The 24,583-nt window shown below is 46.1% G+C and overlaps 2 protein-coding genes across 4 annotated transcripts; one reads left to right on the forward strand and one right to left on the reverse strand.

Annotated features, from left to right (window-relative positions):
* The first annotated feature begins 434 nt into the window (after nt 1–434).
* On the forward strand, nt 435–3,810 carry NDUFA3 (NADH:ubiquinone oxidoreductase subunit A3). 3 transcript variants are annotated; one of them, XM_077259581.1, is made up of 4 exons: nt 435–565; nt 1,232–1,306; nt 2,811–2,888; nt 3,504–3,810. In XM_077259581.1, exons 1-4 carry the CDS (start codon nt 550–552, stop codon nt 3,593–3,595), a joined length of 261 nt encoding a protein of 86 aa, XP_077115696.1. In that variant the 5' UTR covers nt 435–549; the 3' UTR covers nt 3,596–3,810. The 3 variants fall into 3 exon arrangements, with proteins under 3 accessions (XP_077115696.1, XP_077115695.1, XP_077115697.1); XM_077259580.1 differs by having other exon boundaries at nt 535–601; XM_077259582.1 differs by lacking the exon at nt 435–565 and adding an exon at nt 594–645.
* Nucleotides 3,811–5,073: 1,263 nt separating this feature from the next.
* TFPT (TCF3 fusion partner) lies at nt 5,074–24,583 on the reverse strand. The gene is made up of 6 exons (XM_077259585.1): nt 24,434–24,583; nt 22,267–22,516; nt 10,651–10,721; nt 10,246–10,315; nt 8,989–9,231; nt 5,074–6,016 (listed from the first exon to the last, which is right to left on the reverse strand). The coding sequence occupies exons 1-6, from the start codon at nt 24,538–24,540 to the stop codon at nt 5,894–5,896; spliced, it is 864 nt and encodes a 287-aa protein (XP_077115700.1). The 5' UTR covers nt 24,541–24,583; the 3' UTR covers nt 5,074–5,893.

Consider the following 24,583-nt stretch of genomic DNA (forward strand, 5'->3'; position numbering starts at 1 on the left):
CTTGTATAGAGTATAATAAGCCCCACATTGCCTGCTATAGAGTATAATAAGTCCCACATTGCCTTCTATAAAGTATAATAAGTCCCACATTGCTTTGTATAGAGTATAATAAGCCCCACATTGCCTTCTATAGAGTATAAGTCCCACATTCCCTTCTATAAAGTATAATAAGCCCCACATTGCCTTCTATAGAGTATAATAGACCCCACATTGCCTGCTATAGAGTATAATAGACCCCACATTGCCTTCTATAGAGTATTACATACCCCACATTGCCTTCCATAGAGTATAATAGGCCCCACATTGCCTTCCATACAGTATAATACACTCCAAACAGTATAATGGCCCAGATAATTTTCTCATTGATTAAAAAATTAAATACTCCCCTCTCCTCTGGTCTCTGTATCGTCAGGACGGACGTATCTACACTACCAAGACTGCCAGGTTGAGTCCGGAAAATAAGCCCCGCCCTCTGACACATAGAAGACTACAATTCCCGGCAGTCATAGCGCGTCCTCGCCGCACTTCCGCTTCCGGTGGCAGAAAAAGATGGCTGTGTTCTCCAGTAAGTGTGGGTCAAGGAGACTCTTGTGCTTCACAGGTGATGGGCGTCATGGTGCTGGCTCGTACACGGCCGGGCACCGGGTGAGAGGGCTCCGTGACGACATGTCATTGCCCGTCTGTCTGTACTGACAGCAGCAGGGATTCTCCTCAATAGCATTTTTTTTTGTAATAGCTTTATTAGCAATGAATTCTAACACCACTGTAATTTATATCAGACACATACAGGCACACGTTTGTGAGGAAAAGCAGTCTTAAAGGCGTTCGCCCATACACAGACACTCCCTATAAATGTTTTTAAATATGTTTGAGTGAAAGATGAGCAGATAAATCCCCAGGATCCTGGCGCAGCGCTCCGGTCTGTACTCATTGCCCTCGGGATGGCAGCCCAGCACACTGCCCTCTACCTGTCGGAGTCCTCTCTCCTGACTGGTTGGCTTTGCGGAACGTTGTGTGTTCCTCATGCCTCGATGATGATGTCGCGGAGCCGCGAATGCCTGGAGGTAGGAGGTGGCCTGCAGGGCTCCCGTCAGTAGTCCATGGCTGCTGGACTAGGCTCCAACTATGAAGACCGTCGCAGAGATGATTGGGCATGTTGAATTTTGGTGCCTGATCCTTTCACAGCTGCTGTCAATCGCTTCATCGTGTTTTCTTGTTTTTGTTTCTCAAGGAATGGGAGCGTTCCTCAAAAATGCCTGGAACAAAGAACCCGTCGTAACTGTGTCCGTTGGCATCGGGATTTTGGGTAAGACCTCCTGGTGTTCAGTTATAAAGGCTGAGTGTATAGGGACTTGCTCTAGATAGCGCAGGCACGGTCCAAACAGTGCTGGCAGAGTCTAAGGACTCCTCCTGCCCACAAAGGGACTCGGGCGCCCAGCTGTCAATTCATTGATACATTACCAGGAGTAATAACGGAGGAACAGCACGAGGTAGAGTTCTGGAAAGGATGCCCCAAAATCAGCATTTCATGAGGCATCCAAGTACAGTATTTATTAAACCTGACATGTCAGGAGAACCTTGTGGGCAGGAGAGAATACTCGATTACTGTTAAGAAGCCATTTTTTGGAAGTTTATTGCTATAAATTTAAACACAATCTGTCAGTAAGGGTAACTCCCCTCCCATCCCCAAACTGCACATATGGTCTTTGAAATATAACTCCATCAACACCTTTATATATTCTATCTGTTGCTGCATTCCTGAGAAATCAGCGTTTTAATGCAAATGAGGCTTTAAGTGCTCCTGGCATGACAAAGCACTTCTCAGCTTATTTCCCCGCCCAGCACCAGAATCTTTAGCTTGATTGGTAGATCTATATCTGATTCCCTTGCCTGATATCGCACAGACAGTGAGCTATCAATCAACCTAAAGGGGCTGCTGCTGGGTGGGGAAAGAACCTCTGGAGGCTGAGGCTCCGAGAGTGCTCTGTCACACCCAGAGCACTTAAAGCCTCATATTCATATGAATGAAAACACTGGTTATTTGGGAAGGCAGCAACAGATAGAAGATATAAAGGTGTTTATAGTTTTACATTTCAAAGACCTGCATGACCCCATATATTGGGTTTGGAGGGGGCTGCAGGGGGCTCATCTTACTGACATCTTGGTTTTTTTTAACCACAAGATCTTGATGTCATGTCACTAGTGGTGCTGACCTCTGTGAACATCCCCGGCTTTTCTATCATAGATTACCAACAATACCAGAGGTAACCTACGCTCTTGGTGTGCCCCAATTGATTGTCTTTAAAGGTTTTTTTTTCTCTTTTGGGGACTTTTTTAAAAATTTTTTTTACCTAAATTCATGTATTTAGGGCTAAAAGTAATTTTGCCAATTGGAAGTGATCAAAAATGTTCCACCGTTCTGCTCTTACGGGCTTTTTTTTTCACCTCACATTCACCTCTGATGCACGTGACAAATCAGCTCAGAAAAAGTCTAAGAGTTAAACCCTACCTGCAGAACATAGAAGTGGGTTCACTGACAGATTCTCGGTTAACTCGTTCTACAGCCAGTCATAGACAGTACAGTACAGCGGCTATAGGAGACAAATGGTGCAAAATGTTAAATGCAACCCAATTGCAAAAATAATTTTTAGCCCTGATTACAAAAGTAAAATAAAAAAATAAAAAAAAGTCCCTAAAGTTGGACAACGCCTTTAATTTCAGGTATGGGGGCTTGTCAGCGCTCCCATACTGCCATTGTACATGAGTGTGCCGTGTCCTGACCAAATAACTTGTCATCTTTGTCATTGCAGCCGCTATTGTTCCTTTGGCTAGTCCATATATGAAATACGCCTCCATGTACAACAAAGCTGTACCCTACAGTTACCCAGGTAAGAGGTCTCCTGTCTCTGACTGGACAGTACTAAGGGCACCAGCACCCACGAATGGAAGTGTATGTGTTGGGCAAGAACTTCTGCTAGTTCTTGGAGAAAAAAAAGTTGACAAATACATCACTGACTGTATTTTCACCATATTCATACTTTTTACTTCACTACTTTTTTTTTTTTTTTTTTTTTAAAGGCGGTCAGCTCCAAAAATACCTGAAAAAGTGTAGGTGATGGACAGTTGAATAAAATGATACCTTAATATCTGAGATCAGATGTTCTATTCCCCAGAAATCCATGCTTTTCTTAATATGTAAATGAGCTTTTAAGATCTATAGGCTGGACATAGATCTTAACAGCTCATTAAGAAAAACAGGGATTTCCCTGGAATAAGACGTCTGATCTCCAATATCAAGGTATCATTTTATTCAGCTTCTTATGACCTACATGCCCATGTAGACGGCCTGATCCTACTCGCAGATGCCCTTTAATGTGCTTCCCCAAAAAAAGTTTGGTGTTGGGCTTATGCAACATACAAGACCAGGTTGCCTCTTTGCAGGCAGGGATACAGTAAGATTAAAACATAAACTTAATAGTTTCATTAATGTACTTTTCTATCAGTTCCAGTTCGGGATGACGGGAACATGCCGGATATCCCCAGCCATCCCTGTGATAAACTTGGGCCTAATTTGGATTGGCTGAAGAACCTGTAATTGTGACGATCCCATCTGTGTCTCATCAGAAATCTTCTATGGACTCCCGCTTGTTATCACTTCCGATGGTCACAGCACCCAAGCACGGCATCAGCCAGGAATGAAGAAATATGAGTAAATTATTCTTCTGGAAGAGCGATTTGTAAAGGACATACGGTTTTCCAGAATTACCTTTGTGGTATCGTTAACACAATAAACCTACTTTCCCAATAGAAGGCACGCTTCGTTTTACTCTGTAATGTTATTATATTATATGCTGGCTCTATAGGCCGCCATATACATTAGATGGCTGTCATGCGATCCATCGCTCACCCGCCATCTCTCTTAAGCCGGGATCACACATATGCGAGATACGTCCGAGTCTCGCAGGTGAAAACCCTCCTCTGGCGCCGGCACTCCGGAGCGGAGCGTGCAGCCGCACAGCAATACATGGAGCTGCACGCTCCGTTCCGGAGTGCCGGCGCCAGATCTGGGTTTTCACCTGCGAGACTCAGCCGTATCTCGCGTATGTGTGATCCTGGCCTTATAGAGAGATCTGGCAGCGGCTTGTCTCTCGGAGACCATATGATCAGCAGTCCAAAATCAGACATGGCAATATTTCCCCAACAATAAATTGTTTGAGGCTCCCATACAGGTGCGGCCGACGCTAGTCTACTATGTATGGGGGCGGGGGACATAAGAATCCATTTTGGCTGTGTGAATGTGGTGATATCTGTTCATTCATTGGACTGTCTGGTTTTCTAAACCAAATTTAAAATCCCTTATTAGTGAATGTGCACACCGCTTTTTCAGTTTATAGGATTGGTGCCTTCTCAAAAATAAAAACAACATGAAAAATCCCTAAAAAAAAAATGAAAGGGAACCGGTCACATCATTTTTAGCATGTGAACTGTCCCCATTGAGTTGCTAGAGATGCAATGTGCATCACTAACATTTTTTTCATTAAAACCGGCACTGTAATCATGTCCAAAAAGCACTTGATATGTATAGATCGTACCTGCTCATTTAGTCATAGGGGTGTGCTTCATTTATTTCAGTAATGGGCATCGTCGCCTCTCACGCATTTTGACGTTCCAGGTCGCTGACATCACACGAATCCATGGAAAAATGTTACTGTGGATTCGAGTGACATCTGTGCACCCGGAATACCAATCTGAACACTATAATAGACTTCCGGGATTCGGAGTGCAGCATTGAACACTGGCTGTCTGGTACGAACCATGAACTTAGTTCAGGTTCGCTCATCTCTTAATATCTTGATTCCATCAATGAAATCCTCTGTATGTCCTCTTTCAGATAGTGGAAGGGCTTTTTCAACCTGAGCAGATACTGTTCCAGACAGATGCGCTTTGGAAACTTGCTCCATATCCATCCATTAGACAAACTGTTAGAAGGGACCACAGCTCCATTCATTCCTGTTCAGCTTTTTTTTTTACTTGAAATATTTATAGTTGGGGCTAAAAACTACAAAAAAAATGCACTATTTTCCTTTACACTTTACTTTGATCTGTGGTGATAAGTCAGCTGAGATTTAAAAAAAAAAAAAAAAAAAAAAGCTAGAAAATTCTTGGCCTGCCAGAAGGAGCTCACTGATGGATTCTGAGTTACCTCATAAATAAAACAGTGCATCACAGCGGCGATAAAGGCAAATGGTACAATTTTTTTTTTTAATCAAACCCAATTACTAAAATGAATTGTACCCTCAAATACATGCAATTAAGTAAAAAAAAAAAAAGTGCCTAACCACTTTAATGCACAGTCGGCCACGTGAGGGTTTTTTAATATAGTATAGAAAATAAATCATGGCATTTTAAGAAAGTGTTCTTCATAGTGATGTATGGCCATTATACCAGGATGGAAGTCGCAACATACAGAAATAAGATTAGATACGTTGGACACCATGAAATGTGTGCACACGGACGCTCTACATTGACTGTACAGAAAACATTACATCCACATAGAAAAGTATAAAAGCCGGATCTGCCCCGCGCTGATCCCTTCTCATAGTATTGAAATAGTGGACAGATAAATGGCTGAAATAACAGGGCACGTCGGAGGTGAAATGTATCTGGGGGCAGCAGGAGACCAATCATTATGCACAGACGAGGGGTTGGAGGCTTCTCTTGTCTGACACCGTCCACATATAATCCGGGTCCAGAGACGCCGACCACAGATTTCTAGAAATTGGCGCATTTGTCCGTTAATTCAGAATTCCACCTGATCTTGCCAGACTGAACGATGGCTGCCAGGGCGGCTGAAAACACAACTTCTGTAGTAATCACATTGTAGGTTTATGTATCAATCGAAATCCGGGCTGGAAAACTTTGTGTATTGCAGAATCTTGTCTCGTGGACTGAGAGGACGCCAACTCAGATTAAGCTCCTCGTCTCCATCGCATAAGTAATCCTCTTCAATCTTAACCTGGAGCAGAGAGATACAGACGTGAGTAATGGAGGAAGGAATTAATGCTCCCTATTCAAATTGGTAGGTGTCTGAGCCGAGCGGCAGAGCAGGGTGCTTTTATCCCCATTGCAAAAGATTGGATGTCCGACCGCTGCTTTCCTAGGAAATGTGTTTGGCTTTTTCTGGCAGAACCACTGAATGAATGACACGGCGGTCGGGCATCCAACTTTTGCATCAGGGATAAGAGCGCCCTGTTCTGCCAATTGGTGCTGATCCCCATCAATCACTATCACCTCTGCTATGGATAGGCGATAACTTGTTTTCACTGGAGAATCCCTTTAACTTCTGCGAGGCAGAATGGAGGGTTGCTGCAGACCCCATCATGAACGAACCCATATAACTATCATTGGCACAGGCAAAAGCTGCAGCTAATCTTTGACCCATGTATTCAGGGATTTTAATCAAGTGGTTTTGGTAAGAAAGGATGCGCCCAATCTTAAAACGCTTGGCTACCTATCATTCAATAATCTGACATTTACATAGAAGTACTCTATGTCCATTCTTTTATCATGTGATGGCGGCACTGCTGGATATGTTGTTCTTGATCGAAATTACTATGCTCGTGCAGAATATCCCTCCACTCAATGGAGGGCATCCCTATTAACCCCTTCTGTTATGACCCCAATGGCGAGGGTCTCAGAGAAATAGGTAAGTCTGCGAAGTACAAAAATCCAGCTCATAGGGCAGTGGTAACTGGGTTGACCATATATCTACTCCTAACGCCAACACTAGAAGTAGCCGGGGAACATGCCTACGTTGGTCGCTAGATGTCTCGTGCCAGCCGGAGGACTAACTACCCCTAGAAGAGGGAAACAAAGACCTCTCTTGCCTCCAGAGAAAGGACCCCAAAAGTAGGATACAAGCCCCCCACAAATAATAACGGTGAGGTAAGAGGAAATGACAAACATAGAAATGAACTAGGTTTAGCAAAGAGAGGCCCGCTTACTAATAGCAGAATGTAGTAAGATAACTTATATGGTCAACAAAAACCCTATCAAACATCCACGCTGGAAATTCAAGAACCCCCGAACCGTCTAACGGCCCGGGGGGAGAACACCAGCTCCCTAGAGCTTCCAGCAAGGACAGGATACAGATTAAGTACAAGCTGGACAAAAATGCAAACAAAAACAAATAGCAAAAAGCAAGAAAGCAGACTTAGCTTAATCTAGCAGGAACCAGGATCAGTAGACAAGAGCACAACAGATTAGCTCTGATTACAACGTTGCCAGGCATAGAACTGAAGGTCCAGGGAGCTTATATAGTAACACCCCTGAACTAACGGCCCAGGTGAGCATACAAGGGATGACTGACATACCCAGAGTCAAATCACAAGTAACCACTAGAGGGAGCCAAAAAGCAAATTCACAACACCCTTCCTGACATTGAATGTACTGGTACATCCATTATTGGGTCTCCACACAGTGGAGATTGGGCACTGGACTTAAGGATGGTAAAAACCGCATATGAGAAAGTTTTCCCCTTTAAATAAACAGAAAACTAAAAGTCCTAGTGATCGGTGTGAAAACTGGAATTTCTTACTTTTATTTTTAATACAGATTGTGATATGGAAAATAAAATCTTAAGCCCTTCATGCCATGGCCATTTTCCCACCTCTTCTCCCAAGAGCCATAATGTATATTTTACCATAGCCGTATGAGGGCTTGCTTTTGCAGGACGAGTTGTACTTTTGGACAATACCATTACTTTTACCATATAGGGCAGAGGTGTCAAACTGCATTCCTCGAGGGCCGCCAACAGGTCATGTTTCAGGATTTCCTTAGCATTCCACAAGGTGCTTGGAATCATTCTGTGCAGGTGATTAAATTATCACCTGTGCAATACAAAGAAATCCTGAAAACATGACCTGTTGGCGGCCCTCGAGGAATGCAGTTTGACACCTCTGATATAGGGTACTGGAAAACAGGAAAAAAAAAAATTCCAAGCGTGGTGAAATTGCAAAAAAAGTGCAATTGTGGTTTTTGTTTTATTTACTATGTTCACTATATGGTAAAACTGACCTGGCAATGTGATTCCTCAGGTCAGTACGAGTACGCAGATACCAAACATGTATAGTTGTTTAGTATTTAAGTGATGAAAAAAATTCTGAAATTTGTACAAAAAAGAAGTTTTTGACTTGTCGCCATTTTTCAAGATATGGGGTTATGTCAGGCCTTATTTTTTTTGCGCCTTCATTTGATGTTTTTACTTATCCCATTTTGGGGTAGATATGATCTTCTGATTGCCTCTAATTTTTTTTGCAATGTTGCGGTGGCCAAAAGAAACACAATTCTGGCGTTTTTATTTTTTTTACCGATCTTATTACTTCATATTTGAATAGATCGGGCTTTCTAAACGCAGCAAAACTAAATGTATTTTTTTATTGCATTTTCAATGGGACAAAAGAGGGAGTGATTTGAACTTTATTTTTTTCATATTTTTTTAAAACTTTAATAGTTTCCTTAGGAGACTGTGCTCCAGCACTGCTATGTATAGCAAAAATCACGATCTATGAACGCCGGCGTTCACAGGAGGATCATAATGACAGTCACCGGGGGTCTTCTGCAGATCGAGGCAAGCCATCAGCACCCCGTAATCACGTGAAGCAGGCGCCGATGGGTGAGATTTACTACTTTCGCCTGGCTGGTGCGTGTTAACTGGTTAACAGCTGTAGGTGGAGCTCCACCCGCACCTGTTAAAGGCACATGACAGCTGATTAAATCAGCTGCCATGTGAGGGTAAAGATGCGGGACACGCATACTTACCTGCACGTGACAGTTGGAGGGAGGAACACTACATATGAATTAAATTTACGTCACGTCGTGAAGGGTTTAAAGTGTACATGCAATACAAAGACCTGATGTAAATAAGTGATTTTCTGATGACACATTCCCTTAAAGGGAATGCCTACTGTATACTCTGCATTGCCTTACCTGTGCTAAAAGTGGCTCTGATGGAAGAAGAGACGGACTTATTTTTTTCCCATGGTCTTTCTCCTCTTTGATCTTTTTCCGTTTTTTAGCTGGCGGTCCTTCTACAAGAGGTGAGCTTTCTGGACTGGTAGCCTCTAAGCCAAGGGGAGGTCCGCTTAGACACCTCGCTAAGTCCTCATTATCTGGGAACTCGTTTTCAGAGTTTATTGGGGTGAGTGTATTACAGGCTTGGGTGCCTTCATCCTGTAAAAAAAAAATTAAGGGAACTTGGTAAATGTATAGAAATTGGTTACAAAGTAGTTTATAATTGAAAACACACCTGTAACTTTTCAAAAATCTAGTATACATGGAAAAAATGCCATTCCTAGCCATGTCACCTGTATCCTCTCTGCAGGCTCTAATTTTCTCTCTGAGCTAATGGATGGAGACTAGCTGTTATGATGTTTCCTGTCCACAGCACACACATGATGGATTCCTGCTTGTTTCTCAGTAGTACAGACTAAGGAGGAGAAGTAGCAAGGAATACATTATACATCAATACTAAGCAGTGTAGCTGTGAATCCAGCTTTGGCATGAAGGAGTTTCATATGCACAGCGCACACAAAGAGGGATTCCTGCTGCTGTAGTACAGACTGAGAAGAGCAGCAGTATTTAGGACATTATAGGAGTACTGAGCAGTGTAGCTGTGAATCCAGCATTGGAGTGAAGTCGTCTCCTATAAACAGCGCACACACAGAGGGATTCCTGATTCTGTAGTACAGACAAAGGAACATCATCATTTAAGACATACAGCAGTACTGAGCAGTGTAATGTGAATCCAGCACTAGGGTGAGGAAAAACAGGATTCTTGAGTGCCTCATCTCTCACCGTGTGGAGAGGAGGAGCAGTTATGCATTAGGACAGGTTGCAGCCTAACGAAATGCTAATTACACTGTGTCTTCCTTGTCAGGCTGAGGAGCAGGATTGTGATCAGGCATAACCGATCTGCACACTCCGCCTGACAGGTCTGCAACAGGGACACAGACGTGGCGAGAAAAAGTAATTCTGCTCCGTAAGCCTCCAAGCTTTCTTCCTAGTAGTCCTATTCCGTTGGAGTGAGCAGATCAGTTTGCAATGCAGCTCTTCAGCCCGACACGTTGAGACACATCCAGAGCAGCGTTTCTTCAGGCTACAGCCAGTCTTCATTTATGCTTAGGACGGTTTGCAGGTGATGGTGGCCATCTTGGATGAATTTAGAAAACTCATAAGTAGTCATACCTCAAGTAAGAAGGTGAGGTGGCTCTGTCTGTAATCATCTCCGTAGGAGTCCAAGATTTTCATGAGGCATCTGAAATATGTACAAAGCAAGAGAGAATGAGATCTGTGCAATATAGCCCTTCACTAATGTGTCCAAAAGGGTCCCCTCTTCTGTGGATGGTCGGGATCAATAATTCAGCATAGTTGGGGGAAAAAATAATGACTTTCAGGATCAAAGGAAGAGTTGGAAAGATCAGGGTGAATCGAGATCTGCCTCACACTTGAACTGGGCCAATGCTGACCCTTGCTTTGAATGCGCTTATGTGCAGGACCTTGACCCATCAGAAGTCTTCTATTCTTGGACAGATGAATACAGCGTGGTGTGCACAGGGTCTACTCTTATTAATGTGATGGAAAAGTACCAACCTCCTTTCTTGTTTCAGCTTTCGTGTTATTTTCTGAACCTGGTGAAGTCTGTTCAGGATTCTCTCGTTGACCTAGAAAACCAAAAACCAAACAGCATCTTATTATATAATCAGGGGTATGGATGTGGAAATTGGTTATATAGGTCGCAAAAAATAGGGATTTTTGTGTACTCGCCGTAAAATCCTTTTCTCCGAGCCATCATCATTGGGGGACACAGGACCATGGGTGTTATGCTGCTTCCACTAGGAGGACACCAAGTTAACACAAAGAATAGCTCCTCCCCTGCAGTATACACCCTCCTGCTGGTTCTAAGTGAACCAGTTCGGTAACAAAGCTGTAGCAGTTTAACATTTAACAAGAATGAACTATGTCAAAACCAAGTCAACACAGAAAAAAACTAGAGCCAATAGGCTAACAGGGTGGGTGCTGTGTCCCCCAATGATTGGCTCGGAGAAAAGGATTTTACGGTGAGTACACAAAAATCCCTATTTCTCCTACGCCTCATTGGGGGACACAGGACCATGGGACGTCCTAAAGCAGTCCCTGGGTGGGAAACAATCCACTGCAATTCCTCCTTGTACCCACAAGTTACAGATGCGGCACTGCCGCCTGTAAAATTCGTCTGCCGACGGACGCATCTGTCGAGGCCTGAGAATGGACATGGTAATGTTTCGTAAACGTATGCAGGCTGGACCAAGTCGCAGCTCTGCAGACTTGTGCTGCCGACACCTGGTGCCGGATGGCCCAAGACGCACCCACTGACCCAGTAGAATGAGCCTTAATCCCTACTGGGACGGAGTGACCTCTAACTCGGTATGACTCCTGGATAGCTGAACGAATCCACTTGGCTATCATAGCTTTGGAAGCGGCTTGACCTTTCCTTGGCCCTTCCGGGAGCACAAACAGGGCATCTGACCTGCAGAAAGACGCCGTCCTCGAGACGTATTTCCTAAGAGCTCTAACCAAGTCCAGTGTGTGAAGAGTCTTCTCGGTGCGATGTACTGGTGCCGGGCAAAGTGAAGGCAAGACAGTTTCCTCATTGAGGTGGAAAGATGAGACAACTTTCGGTAGAAAAGACAGGGATGTTCTCAAAACCACCTTATCCTGATGAAAAATGAGGAAAGGAGCTTGACAAGACAAAGCCGCCAGTTCTAAGACTCGTCGGATGGACCTGACCGCAACCAGGAAGGCAACTTTCCATGACAGAAAAGACAAGGGAACATCCTACAGAGGTTCAAAAGGGGCCTCCTGCAAGACTCCGGGGACCAAATTAGGGTCCCATGGTTCCAACTGCATCTTATAGGGCGGCACCACATGGAAGACTCTCTGAATGAACGTCTTCACCTGTATTCTGTTGGCAATTCTACGTTGGAACAGGACTGACAAGGCTGCCCTTTGAGAGAACTAAGGGCGAGAGCTAAGTCCAAACCCGACTGAAGGAATTCGAGGATGGAAGGAATGGAAAATTCAAGAGGAGAGCGTCCTTGGTCCTTGCACCATGAGAAGAAGGTCTTCCAAATGCAATGATATATACGCATAGACGTAGGCTTTCTAGCGCTGATCATGGTAGAAATGACTTTCTGAGAGAAGCCTGCCTGTGTTAGCACCCAGGACTCAACGGCCATGCCGTCAAACACAGTGCCTCGGAGTTCTGGTGATAAATGGGGCCCTGTGAAAGGAGGTCTGTGTGATTCGGTAATCGCCAGGGGCCATCGACGACTAGTTGAACTAGTTCGGCGTACCGGGCCCTGCGCGGCCCATCTGGCGCAATCAGGATTACTGGTATCCCCTCCGCTCTGATCTTCTTGATGACTCTTGGCAGTAAAGGAAGTGGGGGAAAAATGTACGGAAGCTGGAACTGATGCCACGAGTGAATCTGCCCCGATGGCTGCCGGATCATGGGACCGAGTTATGAAGTTGGGAACCTTGGAATTTAGCCGTGAGGCCATCAGATCCACATCCGGGGTTCCCCAACGACAGCAGATCTGGTGGAAGATCTGCAGATGGAGAGACCACTCTCCAGGGTCGAGACCTTGACGGCTGAGGAAGTCTGCCTCCCAATTTTCCACTCCCGGAATTTTAACCGCTGAGATCATTGAGCGGTTTTTCCTCGGCCCCACGGAGAATGTGGCCTACCTCGGTCATGGCTGCCTTGCTGCGTGTTCCCCCCTGACGGTTGATGTATGCCACTGCCGTGGCATTGTCGGACTGAATCCTGATGGGACGACCCGCCAGGAAGGGATGGAATTGGAGAAGAGCCAACCTGATTGCCTGTATTTCCAGGATGTTGATGGGCAGGCGTGCTTCCTGAAGAGACCAGCGGCCCTGAGCAGTGTGATGGTGGAACACTGCTCCCCAGCCCAGAAGACTGGCATCTTTTGTCACAACTAGCCAATGTACTGGGAGAAAAAAGACTTCCCTTGATTCAGGGAGGACTTCAAAGTCCACCACCTGAGAGACTGTCTGACTCGCTGGGGAAGGAGGAAACGACGATTGAGAGAGGACGGGTTCCTGTCCTACACAGCCAGGAGAGCATGTTGTAAGGGGCGGAGGTGTAGTTGAGCGAATGGGACCGCCTCCATAGCAGCTACCATCCTGCCGAGGACTCTCATACTGAAACATAGAGAGTGAGTATGAGGTTGGGAGAGCTTCTGAGCTTCCCATTGTAATGTTTTCCGGGGAAGAAGCACCAACCCCTGGGATGAGTCCAGTATCATTCCTAGAAAGGAAATTCGCTGAGCCGGTACTGGGGAAGATTTTTTGAAGTTTATCTTCCAACCCAGGCGAGAAAGTATCTATTGTGATGGTCACGGCCTCCTTGCAGGTGCGGAAAGAGGGGCCTTTGATGAGGATGTCGTCTAGATACGGTAACACCACCACACCTCGGGTATGAAGGATGGCCACGGCGGCCGCCATGACCTTGGTGAATACCCTGGGAGTGGTGACGAGGCCGAAGGGCAGAGTAGCAAACTGAAAGTGATCTTCTGGAACTGCAAAGCGAAGAAACCTTTGGTGAAAAGGTAATATAGAAATGTGGAGGTACGCGTCCTGGATGTCTATGGACACCAGGAACTCTACTTTCTCCATGGAGGCGATGAAAGAGCGAAGCGATTCCATCTGGAACCGTCGCACCCTGACGAACTTGTTCAGCAGTTTTAGGTCCAGTATGGGCCGTACAGTACAGTTTCCTTCTTTGGAACAATGAACAGGTTTGAATAAAAACCTTGAAACCTTTTGCTTTGAGGAACCGGGATAATAACCCAGTCTTCATTTAGAGAGCTTATGGCCTGGAAGAACTCTGATGCCTTTGCCCTGGGAGGAGAAGATAGGAAAAAGCGATTTGGTGGAAGAGAGGAGAATTCTATCTTGTATCCGGAGGACACTAGGTCGCAGACCCATTCGTTGTGAACGACAGAGAGCCACGCGTCGCTGAAGGAAGGCAGGCGGCCGCATACTTTGAGGGTGTCCTCCGGATACCGCAGGGAGTCATTGTGTGGGAGACCTGCCCGGTCTGGATCCCCTGGACCCTGACTGCCTAGGCCTGCCTCTCCAAGAAGGGGGAGGTTTGAAAGAGGTCTGGGGACCTCTATCCCTACGTTCTGCCCGACCAGGTCCAGAAGATGTGGAAGTAGAGGACCAATTTGAGTTGAAGCGAAAAAAAAAAAATCGGGACCGAGCCTGCTGCTGCTGGTTCCGAAAGGGTCTCTGTTGTGGAAGAAATTTACTCTTCCCTCCAGTGGCGTCGGAAATTAATTGGTCAAGCTTTTCGCCAAAAAGGTGACTGCTCTGATATGGAAGGGAAGTCAATGACTTTTTGGAAGCCGAATCCGCGCGCCAGCCCCTGAGCCATAAGATGGTGATGGCGTTTGCTGCTGCTTGTGAAGCACAGTTAGCAGGGTCCAGGGACGCGGTAACTACAAAATCTCCAGCTCTTGCCATCTGAGTAGCGAGGCCTGCTATCTCGGGGGGAAGACTGGTATCCAGCACCACTGCAGACAAGACCTCAGCCCAGTGGGTCATAGCCTTAGCCACCCACGTAGCAGAAAAAGATGGGAAGAGTGCGGCTGCTGAGGCTTCAAAGGCTGAACGTGCCATACCCAACGTGTTGGGTTTTTAATAGAGGCGCCCTCCGAAGAGGATAAAATAGATTTAGTAGCCAGGCGTGATACCGGAGGATCTACTGGGGGAGATTGTGACCAATCTTTTCTTAGATCCTGGGCAAAGGGATATTTTGACTCCATGGGCTTCTGCCCTGTGAATCGTTTATCGGGACGGATCCTGTGAGATTCAACGATTTCATTAAATTCGGGATGAGTGGCGAACACTCTGAGCTCGCTTGGTCCTTTTAAAGGACATGACATGATCCATTTTAGATAAAGGTTCCTCCTCAAGTTTCAAAACCTTATTCACTGACTCAATGAGAGAGTTGAGTCTCCTGATCGTGCTGAAATTCCTGATCTAGGGACGTGTCAGAATCATCCTCTGAAACAGGTTCTCTGCTAGCCCCAATGGAAGGGGAGCGAGAAATGGAGCTCTCAGAACCCGAAACCCGGTGATGGTCTGGGGAAATGGCATGAGTCCTTTTCCTGGAAGAGCGAGAGCTCCTTGGCAATGTACAACCCCTAGAGTACGAGGGGTTTTGAGGATCGGAAGCATCGTCCGTAAGAGTGCCCTGGTTAGAGGAAGGGTCTCGGAACAAGTCTAACGCTTTTGCCAGGGAAGACATAGACCGGGTAAGAGGTAGCCCACTCAGGGGGACCAGGCTCACTGGGTTCGGTATCAGTAACAGGTGATTCCTGAACAGGTCACCGGTTCACAAGCTGTGCACAATGCAGTATTGTGACCCCAGGGTAATGACACCTTACAAGAGGTACATGCAGCGAAAAATACAGTGTGGGTTTTCCCAGACTTTTTGAGGCCTTGATTGAGATATAGTAGCCTTGAGGAGAGCGCTTACTAGAAGGCGAAGGGTTAAGCTATGTATCTGCAGCTTACCCAGGTCCTGTGTCTTGAGTCCCCAGGGAAGGTCCGCAATATATGGTCCTGAAGGCTGTGGTTAGGAGAGCTGGAGCAGCGCTGCAGGATCAGCGCTGTGGGTGTCCCAAGATGGCCGCCGAGATCTGTGAGAGCGCTTCTCAGGGAACGAGAAGCGCTAGAAAAGATGGGTGGCGGTAATTGCTGGTGGGCATGGCCTAGAACTCCGGCCTGTATGAAGGGGAAAAGCCGGGGACTAAATTTGAAAAACTTGTGGTTGTGGCCTGCAGCGTCGCGACCGCTATTAGTGCCATCCTGAGTCGTGCTCCTTCATAGCAAAGCCGCACTGCGGACCACCCACGGGTCCGGGCTTTATGCCCTGCTAGAGGTGCGGACCTTCCATACCCCGGGGACCAAGACCCCCCTAGCGCCTCGGCCCCTGCAGTGTACTCACGGTAGATGCGGTGGGCCGATGCTCAATCCACCGTCGCCATAGTCAGGGAGGGGGTGGAGAGCTTCTGCCACCTTGTGTCATCCGCTATATCAGTGGTGATGCAGAGGGGGGCTGCACGGACGCCATACATATGTCCGGCTATGCACCTGGCTCCAGGAGAGGTAGATGGAGGGCTACTCCATGTGGTCGCCTGCTATGGAGGGGGGAGATTGGAACGCGAAGGAACCGTCGCCCATAAGGTGAGCTCAGGGCTGGCATCCAACGTTGCAGGAAAGGATATGGGAGGAACGCTCCATGTACTTGCCTGTTGATGATTCGGGGGAGATCGGAACCTAGAAAGGAACCGTCGCCCCCATTCGCTCCGTTAAGGGAAAAAAATAGAATAAAAAGTAAAAAACTAAAATAAAAATGGGGTCTGAAAGCAGACCCAAGTGCCTCCTACAGACACTAAGCAAGAACTGGTTCACTGAGAGCCAGCAGGAGGGTGTATACTGCAGGGAGGAGCTATTCTTTCTGTATTACCTAGTGTCCTCCTAGTGGCAGCAGCATAACACCCATGGTCCTGTGTCCCCCAATGAGGCGTAGGAGAAAAAACATTCTCCATCAGGTCTTCATTCTATATCAATATGGTCTTTGGAAGGAATAAGTCATGTGCCGCCCTCTGTACTAACCACACACTTACATATATTTATACAGTGAAGGAAATAAGTATTTGATCCCTTGCTGATTGCGTAAGTTTGCCCACTGAAAGACTTGAGCAGTCTATAATTTTAAGGGTAGGTTAATTTTAACATTGAGAGATAGAATATCAAAAATAAAATCCAGAAAATCACATTGTATAATTATATACATTATTTGCATTTTGCAGTGAGAAATAAGTATTTGATCCGCTACCAACCATTAAGAGTTCTGGCTCCTACAGACCAGTTAGATGTTCCAAATCAACTCGTTACCTGCATTATAGACAGCTGTCTTACATAGTCACCTTTATAAAAGACGCCTGTCCACAGACTATCAGTCAGACTCTAACCTCTACAACATGGGCAAGACCAAAGAGCTTTCTAAGGATGTCAGGGACAAGATCATAGACCTGCACAAAGCTGGAATGGGCTACAAACTCATAAGTAAGATGCTGGGTGAGAAGGAGACAACTGTTGGTAAAATAGTAAGAAAATGGAAGAAATACTAAATGACTGTCAATCAACATCGATCTGGCACCATGCAAAATCTCACCTTGTGTGGTATCCTTCATCATGAGTAGGGTGTGAGATCAGCCTAAAACTACACGGGGGAAACTTGTTAATGATCTTGAGACAGCTGGGACCACAGTCACCAAGAAAACCATTGGTAACACATTACGCTGTAAAGGTTTAAAATCCTGCAGTGCCCGCAAGGTCCCCCTGCTCAAGAAGGCACATGTGCAGGTCCATCTGATGTTTGCCAATGAACACCTGGATGATTCTGTGAGTGGTTGGGAGAAGGTGCTGGGGTCAGATGAGACAAAATTGAGGTCTTTGGCATTAACTCGCCGAGTTTGGAGGAGAAATGCTGCCCATGACCCAAAGAACACAGTCAAGCATGGAGGTGGCAACATTATGGGGGTGTTTCTCTGCTAAGGGCACATGACTACTTCACCGCATCAATGGGAGAATGGATGGAGTTATGTACCGTAAAATCCTGAGTGACAACCTCCTCCCCTCTGCCAGGACATTAATAATGGGTTGTGGCTGGGTCTTCCAGCAAGACAATGACTCAAAACATACAGCCAAGGCAACAAAGGAGTGCCTCAAAAAGAAGCACATTAAGGTCATGAAGTGGCCTAGCCAGTCTCCAGACCTTAATCCCATAGAAAACTTATGTAGGGAGTTGAAGCTCCGAGTTGCCAAGCGACAGCCTCAAAATCTTAATGATTTAGAGATGATCTGCAAAGAGGAGTGGACATGTAACACAAACTTTATCATCAACTACAAAAAAAGTCTGACTGCTGTGCTTGCCAACAAGGGTTTTGCCACCAAGTATTAAGTCTTGTTTGCCAGAGGAATCAAATACTTATTTCTCACTGCAAAATGCAAATACGTTCATATAATATGATTTTCTGGATTTTATTTTTGATATTCTGTCAATGTTAAAATTAACTTCCCCTTAAAATTATAGTGTTCATGTCTTCGTCAGTGGACAAACTTACAAAATCAGCAAGGGATCAAATACGTGTGTGTGTGTGTGTGTGTGTGTGTGTGTGTGTGTGTGTGTGTGTGTGTGTGTGTGTGTGTGTGTGTGTGTGTGTGTGTGTGTATATATATATATATATATATATATATATATATATATATATATATTTTACAGACCAAAAGTTTGGACACACCTCATTTAAAGTTTTTTCTGTATTTTCATGGCGATGAAGATTGTACATTCACACTGAAGGCATCAAAATTATGAATAAACACATGTGGAATTATATACTTAACAAAAAAGTGTGAAACAACTGAAAATATGTCTTATATTCTAGGTTCTTCAAAGTAGCCACCTTTTGTTTTGATGACTGCTTTGCACACTCTTGGCATTCTCTTGATGAGCTTCAAGAGGTAGTCACCAGGTATGGTTTTCACTTCACAGGTGTGCCCTGTCAGGTTTAATAAGTGGGATTTCTTGCCTTATAAATGGGGTTGGGACCATCAGTTGTGTTGTGCAGAAGTCTGGTGGATACACAGCTGATAGTCCTACTGAATAGACTGTTAGAATTTGTATTATGGCAAGAAAAAAGAAGCTAAGTAAAGAAAAAAAGAGTAGCCATCATTACTTTAAGAAATGAAGGTCAGTCAATCTGAAAAATTGGGAAAACTTTGAAAGTGTCCCCAAGTGCAGTGGCAAAAACCATCAACCGCTACAAAGAAATTGGCTCACATGAGGACCGCCCCAGCAAAGGAAGACCAAGAGTCACCTCTGCTTCTGAGGATAAGTTTATCCGAGTCACCAGTCTCAGAAATCGCAGGTTAACAGCAGCTCAGATTAGAGACCAGGTCAATGCCACACAGAGTTCTAGCAGCAGACACATCTATACAACAACTGTTAAGAGGAGACTTTGTGCAGCAGGCCTTCATGGTAAAATAGCTGCTAGGAAACCACTGCTAGGAAACCACTGCTAAGGACAGGCAACAAGCAGAAGAGACTTGTTTGGGCTAAAGAACACAAGGAATGGACATTAGTCCAGTGGAAATCTGTGCTTTGGTCTGATGAGTCCAAATTTGAGATCTTTGGTTCCAACCACTGTGTCTTTGTGCGAAGCAGAAAAGGTGAACGGGTGGACTCTACATGCCTGGTTCCCACTGTGTAGCATGGAGAAGGAGGTGTGATGGTGTGGGGGTGCTTTGCTGGTGACACTGTTGGGGATTTATTCAAAATTGAAGGCATACTGAACCAGCATGGCTACCACAGCATCTTGCAGCGGCATGCTATTCCATCCGGTTTGCATTTAGTTGGACCATCATTTATTTTTCAACAGGACAATGACCACAAACACACCTCCAGGCTGTGTAAGGGCTATTTGACCAAGAAGGAGAGTGATGGGGTGCTACGCCAGATGACCTGGCCTCCACAGTCACCAGACCTGAACCCAATAGAGATGGTTTGGGGTGAGCTGGACCGCAGAGTGAAGGCGAAAGGGCCAACAAGTGCTAAGCATCTCTGGGAACTCCTTCAAGATTGTTGGAAGACCATTCCCGGTGACTACCTCTTGAAGCTCATCAAGAGAATGCCAAGAGTGTGCAAAGCAGTCATCAAAGCACAAGGTGGCTACTTTGAAGAACCTAGAATATAAGACATATTTTCAGTTGTTTCACACTTTTTTGTTAAGTATATAATTCCACGTGTTAATTCATAGTTTTGATGCCTTCAGTGTGAATGTACAATTTTCACAGTCATGAAAATACAGAAAAATCTTTAAATGAGAAGGTGTGTCCAAACTTTTTGGTCTGTACTGTAATAAATATATATATATATATATATATATATATATATATATATATATATATATATATATATATATATATATATACACACTAGATGGCAGCCCGATTCTAAAGAATCGGGAGTCTAGAATCCATATATACTTTATTTATTCAAATGTAAGAATAATACAATTAATAAATAATAGTAAGAAAGAACAAAAAATGGCTGCACTCACCAGCTCTTGACAATTCTTGACAGTACGGCACATTTCTGATTGGTCGCTCGCGGCAGGCGGCAACCAATCAGAAAAGTGCCGCGCACCACGAAGGCATATATCTTTGTCCACCCTGAGCGGGTGTAGGACGCTGGTGACGTCACTTATCTCCGGACATTATCTCCGGACAAAGCCACGGAAGTTGGCACAAATTGCCGGAAGTAGTATTCTAGGCAATTATATATTAGATTTTAATGTTATCAGTGTTTACCTTTGAACGTTTATATTGTATTGTCCTGTCACCAGCCATGTGTACGATTATCGGCCGAAAGCCTCTCTGGAACCAATAATCACCCCATGTAAAGGTATCTTTATAAGTTAAAGATTCAGAATACTATGACTTTTATCATATCCTGAACAGTCAAGTTTTTTTATGAACCGTTAAGGTTTTCTGGTTGAAGTAAAAAAAACTGAGTGTTTACAGTTTGAAACCATAAAATGTTGAAAAATTATGTCATTCTTGAGTATATCACTCAATGGTGCTCATAAACGTGTCAAATTTGATCTATAATATACTTTAATATACGTTACTTTAATCTTTAATATACTTAAGAACAGGGCCCCAGACATCACACAGGGGGTCTGAAACACCGCACAGTGGTCCAAAATATCGCTGTGCTCTGCCTGGGGCCCCATATGCTGCCTGGGGCCCCTGTGCTCTGCCTGGGGCCCCATGTTCTGCCTGGGGCCCCTGTGCTCTGCCTGGGGCCCCATATGCTGCCTGGGGCCCCTGTGCTCTGCCTGGGGCCCCATAGGCTGCCTGGGGCCCCTGTGCTCTACCTGGGACCACTGTGCTCTGCCTGGGGCCCCATATGCTGCCTGGGGCCCCTGTGCTCTGCCTGGGGCCCCTGTGCTCTGCCTGGGGCCCCATGTTCTGCCTGGGGCCACTGTGCTCTGCCTGGGGCCCCATAGGCTGCCTGGGGCCCCTGTGCTCTGCCTGGGACCACTGTGCTCTGCCTGGGGCCCCTGTGCTCTGCCTGGGGCCACTGTGCTCTGCCTGGGGCCCCATGTTCTGCCTGGGGCCACTGTGCTCTGCCTGGGGCCCCATAAGCTGCCTGGGGCCCCTGTGCTCTGCCTGGGACCACTGTGCTCTGCCTGGGGCCCCTGTGCTCTGCCTGGGGCCCCATATGCTGCCTGGGGCCACTGTGCTCTGCCTGGGGCCCCATATGCTGCCTGGGGCCCCTGTGCTCTGCCTGGGGCCCCATATGCTGCCTGGGGCCCCATATGCTGCCTGGGGACCCTGTGCTCTGCCTGTGGCCCCATGTTCTGCCTGGGGCCCCTGTGCTCTGCCTGGGGCCCCATATGCTGCCTGGGGCCCCATATGCTCTGCCTGGGGCCCCATATGCTCTGCCTGGGGCCCCATATGCTCTGCCTGGGGCCCCATATGCTCTGCCTGGGGCCCCATATGCTGCCTGGGGCCCCTGTGCTCTGCCTGGGGCCCCTGTGCTCTGCCTGGGGCCACTGTGCTCTGCCTGGGGCCACTGTGCTCTGCCTGGGGCCCCATATGCTGCCTGGGGCCCCTGTGCTCTGCCTGGGGCCCCATATGCTGCCTGGGGCCACTGTGCTCTGCCTGGGGCCCCATAGGCTGCCTGGGGCCCCTGTGCTCTGCCTGCGACCACTGTGCTCTGCCTGGGGCCCCATATGCTGCCTGGGGCCCCTGTGCTCTGCCTGGGGCCCCATATGCTGCCTGGGGCCCCTGTGCTCTGCCTGGGTGTAGGACACTGGTGACGTCACTTATCTCCGGACATTAGCTCCGGACAAAGCCACGGAAGTTGGCACAAATTGCAGGAAGTAGTATTCTAGGCAATAATATATATATATATATATATATATATATATATATATATATATATATATATATATATATATATACACACATATACATATACACACACATACATACGTAAATGATGAATCGGGACATATTTAAATTATAGCAAGATGGCAGCAAAAACAGTCATGTACGAACCTGTTCAATTTCTTTGCAGCGGCGATTCAAGGCAAGAAACTTTCTCCTACTGAGCTCTCTCATGCGCTGCTGCGCCTCTTCTTCCTCCTCGTCTTGTAGGTTGTCGCCACTCAGGCCTCCATCAACAAACTCAACCTCTGTCTCCAATTCACTTTCTAAAATATTACCACCAAACAGAGGTGGAAGAGCGAGCTCAGATCCAGGTGGCACAGAAAACTCCTCAAAGTTTACAGCAGCCATGATGGAAATTCTAAGACACCAAAAAAAAAAGAAAAAAAAAAAAAAAAGGGGGCATTTTAGATTTATACAGCGTGAAGTCCAACACAACCTTCATCTACTTGGAAGCTTCACTAATTTGGATTTTGAAAAGCGATATGCAAATTGCCTCTCCAGAGAGGAAGAGGACTAGAACTCTATAGTGCCACCTGTTGGAAGTAGCAATTCTAAAAATCATTATCGACCCTTTAACGAGCCTTGCCATGTGACTTTGGATAAAAGCCAAATCAGAACCTCTATTTCCAGCCACATGTTTCAGGGTGTTGTTCCTCATCAGTGCAAAGTATGAGATCGGATTTGGCTAGGTGAGAGGTTCTGGAGTGGGGTCTAAGGGGTAACGTTTCTACTTGTGCAGAGTGACACGCCTGGCATGTTAGAGTAAGGAGACTTATACGCCATGCAATGCTCGTCTGGGAAGTTAAATATGCAAATTGCCTCTTAAGAGAGTAAGGGGACTAGAAATCTGGCGCCACCTATTAGTAGTAGTAATCTTACAAGTCAATATCGACCCTTTAACGAGCCTTGACAAGACTTAGGATAAAAGCCAAACCAGAATCTCTATTTGCAGACATGTGGTTCAGGGTGTTGCCCTCAAAGCTCTTATCGAAATTGCCCCCTTTATAAGGTGGACACCACCAGGTCCAGGAGCACATCCATACAAAACTCTACTGTTAGAAGACATCTTGTGTCTGACAATGGAAGCTGCAGGGAAGCAACTTTATTGGACAGGAGAGATAATGTAGAAATGCTGGGGGTCCAGTTGCTGTGACCCCCCCATTCAAAAGGGCAGAGTGCCACAGTCCCCAGTCCTAGTGAGCATGTGCGACAGCTGCACAGTTCATTGTCCATACTGATAGTGCAGCAGTGGACCCTCCTTCACCTTAATTAAAGGGATTTTCTAGGCTTAAAAGGAGATGTCCTGTGAAAACAAGCAATTACCTATCAACAGACCCTCACGCCGACTGGTAGAATGGGGAACTTTTATCGGCAGCGTGGAAGCTTGATCGCCGCTCCATTCATTCCGCACTCGCCTTTTTTCCGGCAGCCTCATAGAGAATGAATGGAGCAGCAGTCGACATCTGACCTGAGGATAAAAGTTCCCTGTTCTGCCAATCTGTGTGGATTCCAGCAATGGGACATGAGGTTGTCCATTCTTGTGGATAGGAGATAACTTGTAACCAGACAACCCCATTAATTCACATTGTTCTTTGGGATCAGGGGTTCTTAGTAGCTGGACCCCAAGTGATCATGTTCTTAGTATGTCACCTGTGGATTGGTGATTTAAAGGGATTCTGTAAGATTTCACTTCCCAAACTAATTATATGTGCATGTAGCCCTTTACAGACAAGCCCAGTGATACCTTTACATGGTTCCTCCAATATTGAGGAATCAAAGCTGGAATCGATATGCAAAATGAGGCTGAAGAGCTATGGTAGATCTGAAGCATCTGTCACTCCAGCTCTATTTCCTCCTGCTTGACTGACAGCCTCTATGCTGTGACTTCAGGCAAATCAAGGAATAGCCCAGTGTGGCGCCATTATGTCATCTCCACTAGGAAGGAAGAATCCGCCACTAATCCTCCTGTGGATCCTGCTGCAAATTTGTGGCGGTGATCACAGAGGAGGTTACCCCTCTCACCCACATTGCCAGCACCCACTGCACATTTTACATGTACAGATCTACCCCTACTCTGCAAGTGCTCCAGTCCATACACACGTTTATGGGAGCAGGTCCTGCACCAGGGGAGATACTACTGCCAGAGCGGGGTGACAACTGGACACAACACACGTCTCTGTGACACACACGAGCAGCAGCACTGGTAGACGCCACTTCCACTCATTACCCCGACACCACAGGACAGGACCGTGTCATCCTCCTCCTCCGCACGCACCTGTTCACATCGTCTGTCCTCCTTCTTCCCAAGTGCAGCGTGATCGAAGCCAAGCAACACTGGTGTATACAAATAAAGTTACACCATACAAAAAGAAAAAAAAACATCAGCTGATCGACCAATAAAAGCGTTCGCTTGAGTACGCATGCG

This window comes from Ranitomeya variabilis, chromosome 4, assembly GCF_051348905.1.
Source record: "Ranitomeya variabilis isolate aRanVar5 chromosome 4, aRanVar5.hap1, whole genome shotgun sequence".
Taxonomy (NCBI): Eukaryota; Metazoa; Chordata; class Amphibia; order Anura; family Dendrobatidae; genus Ranitomeya; species Ranitomeya variabilis.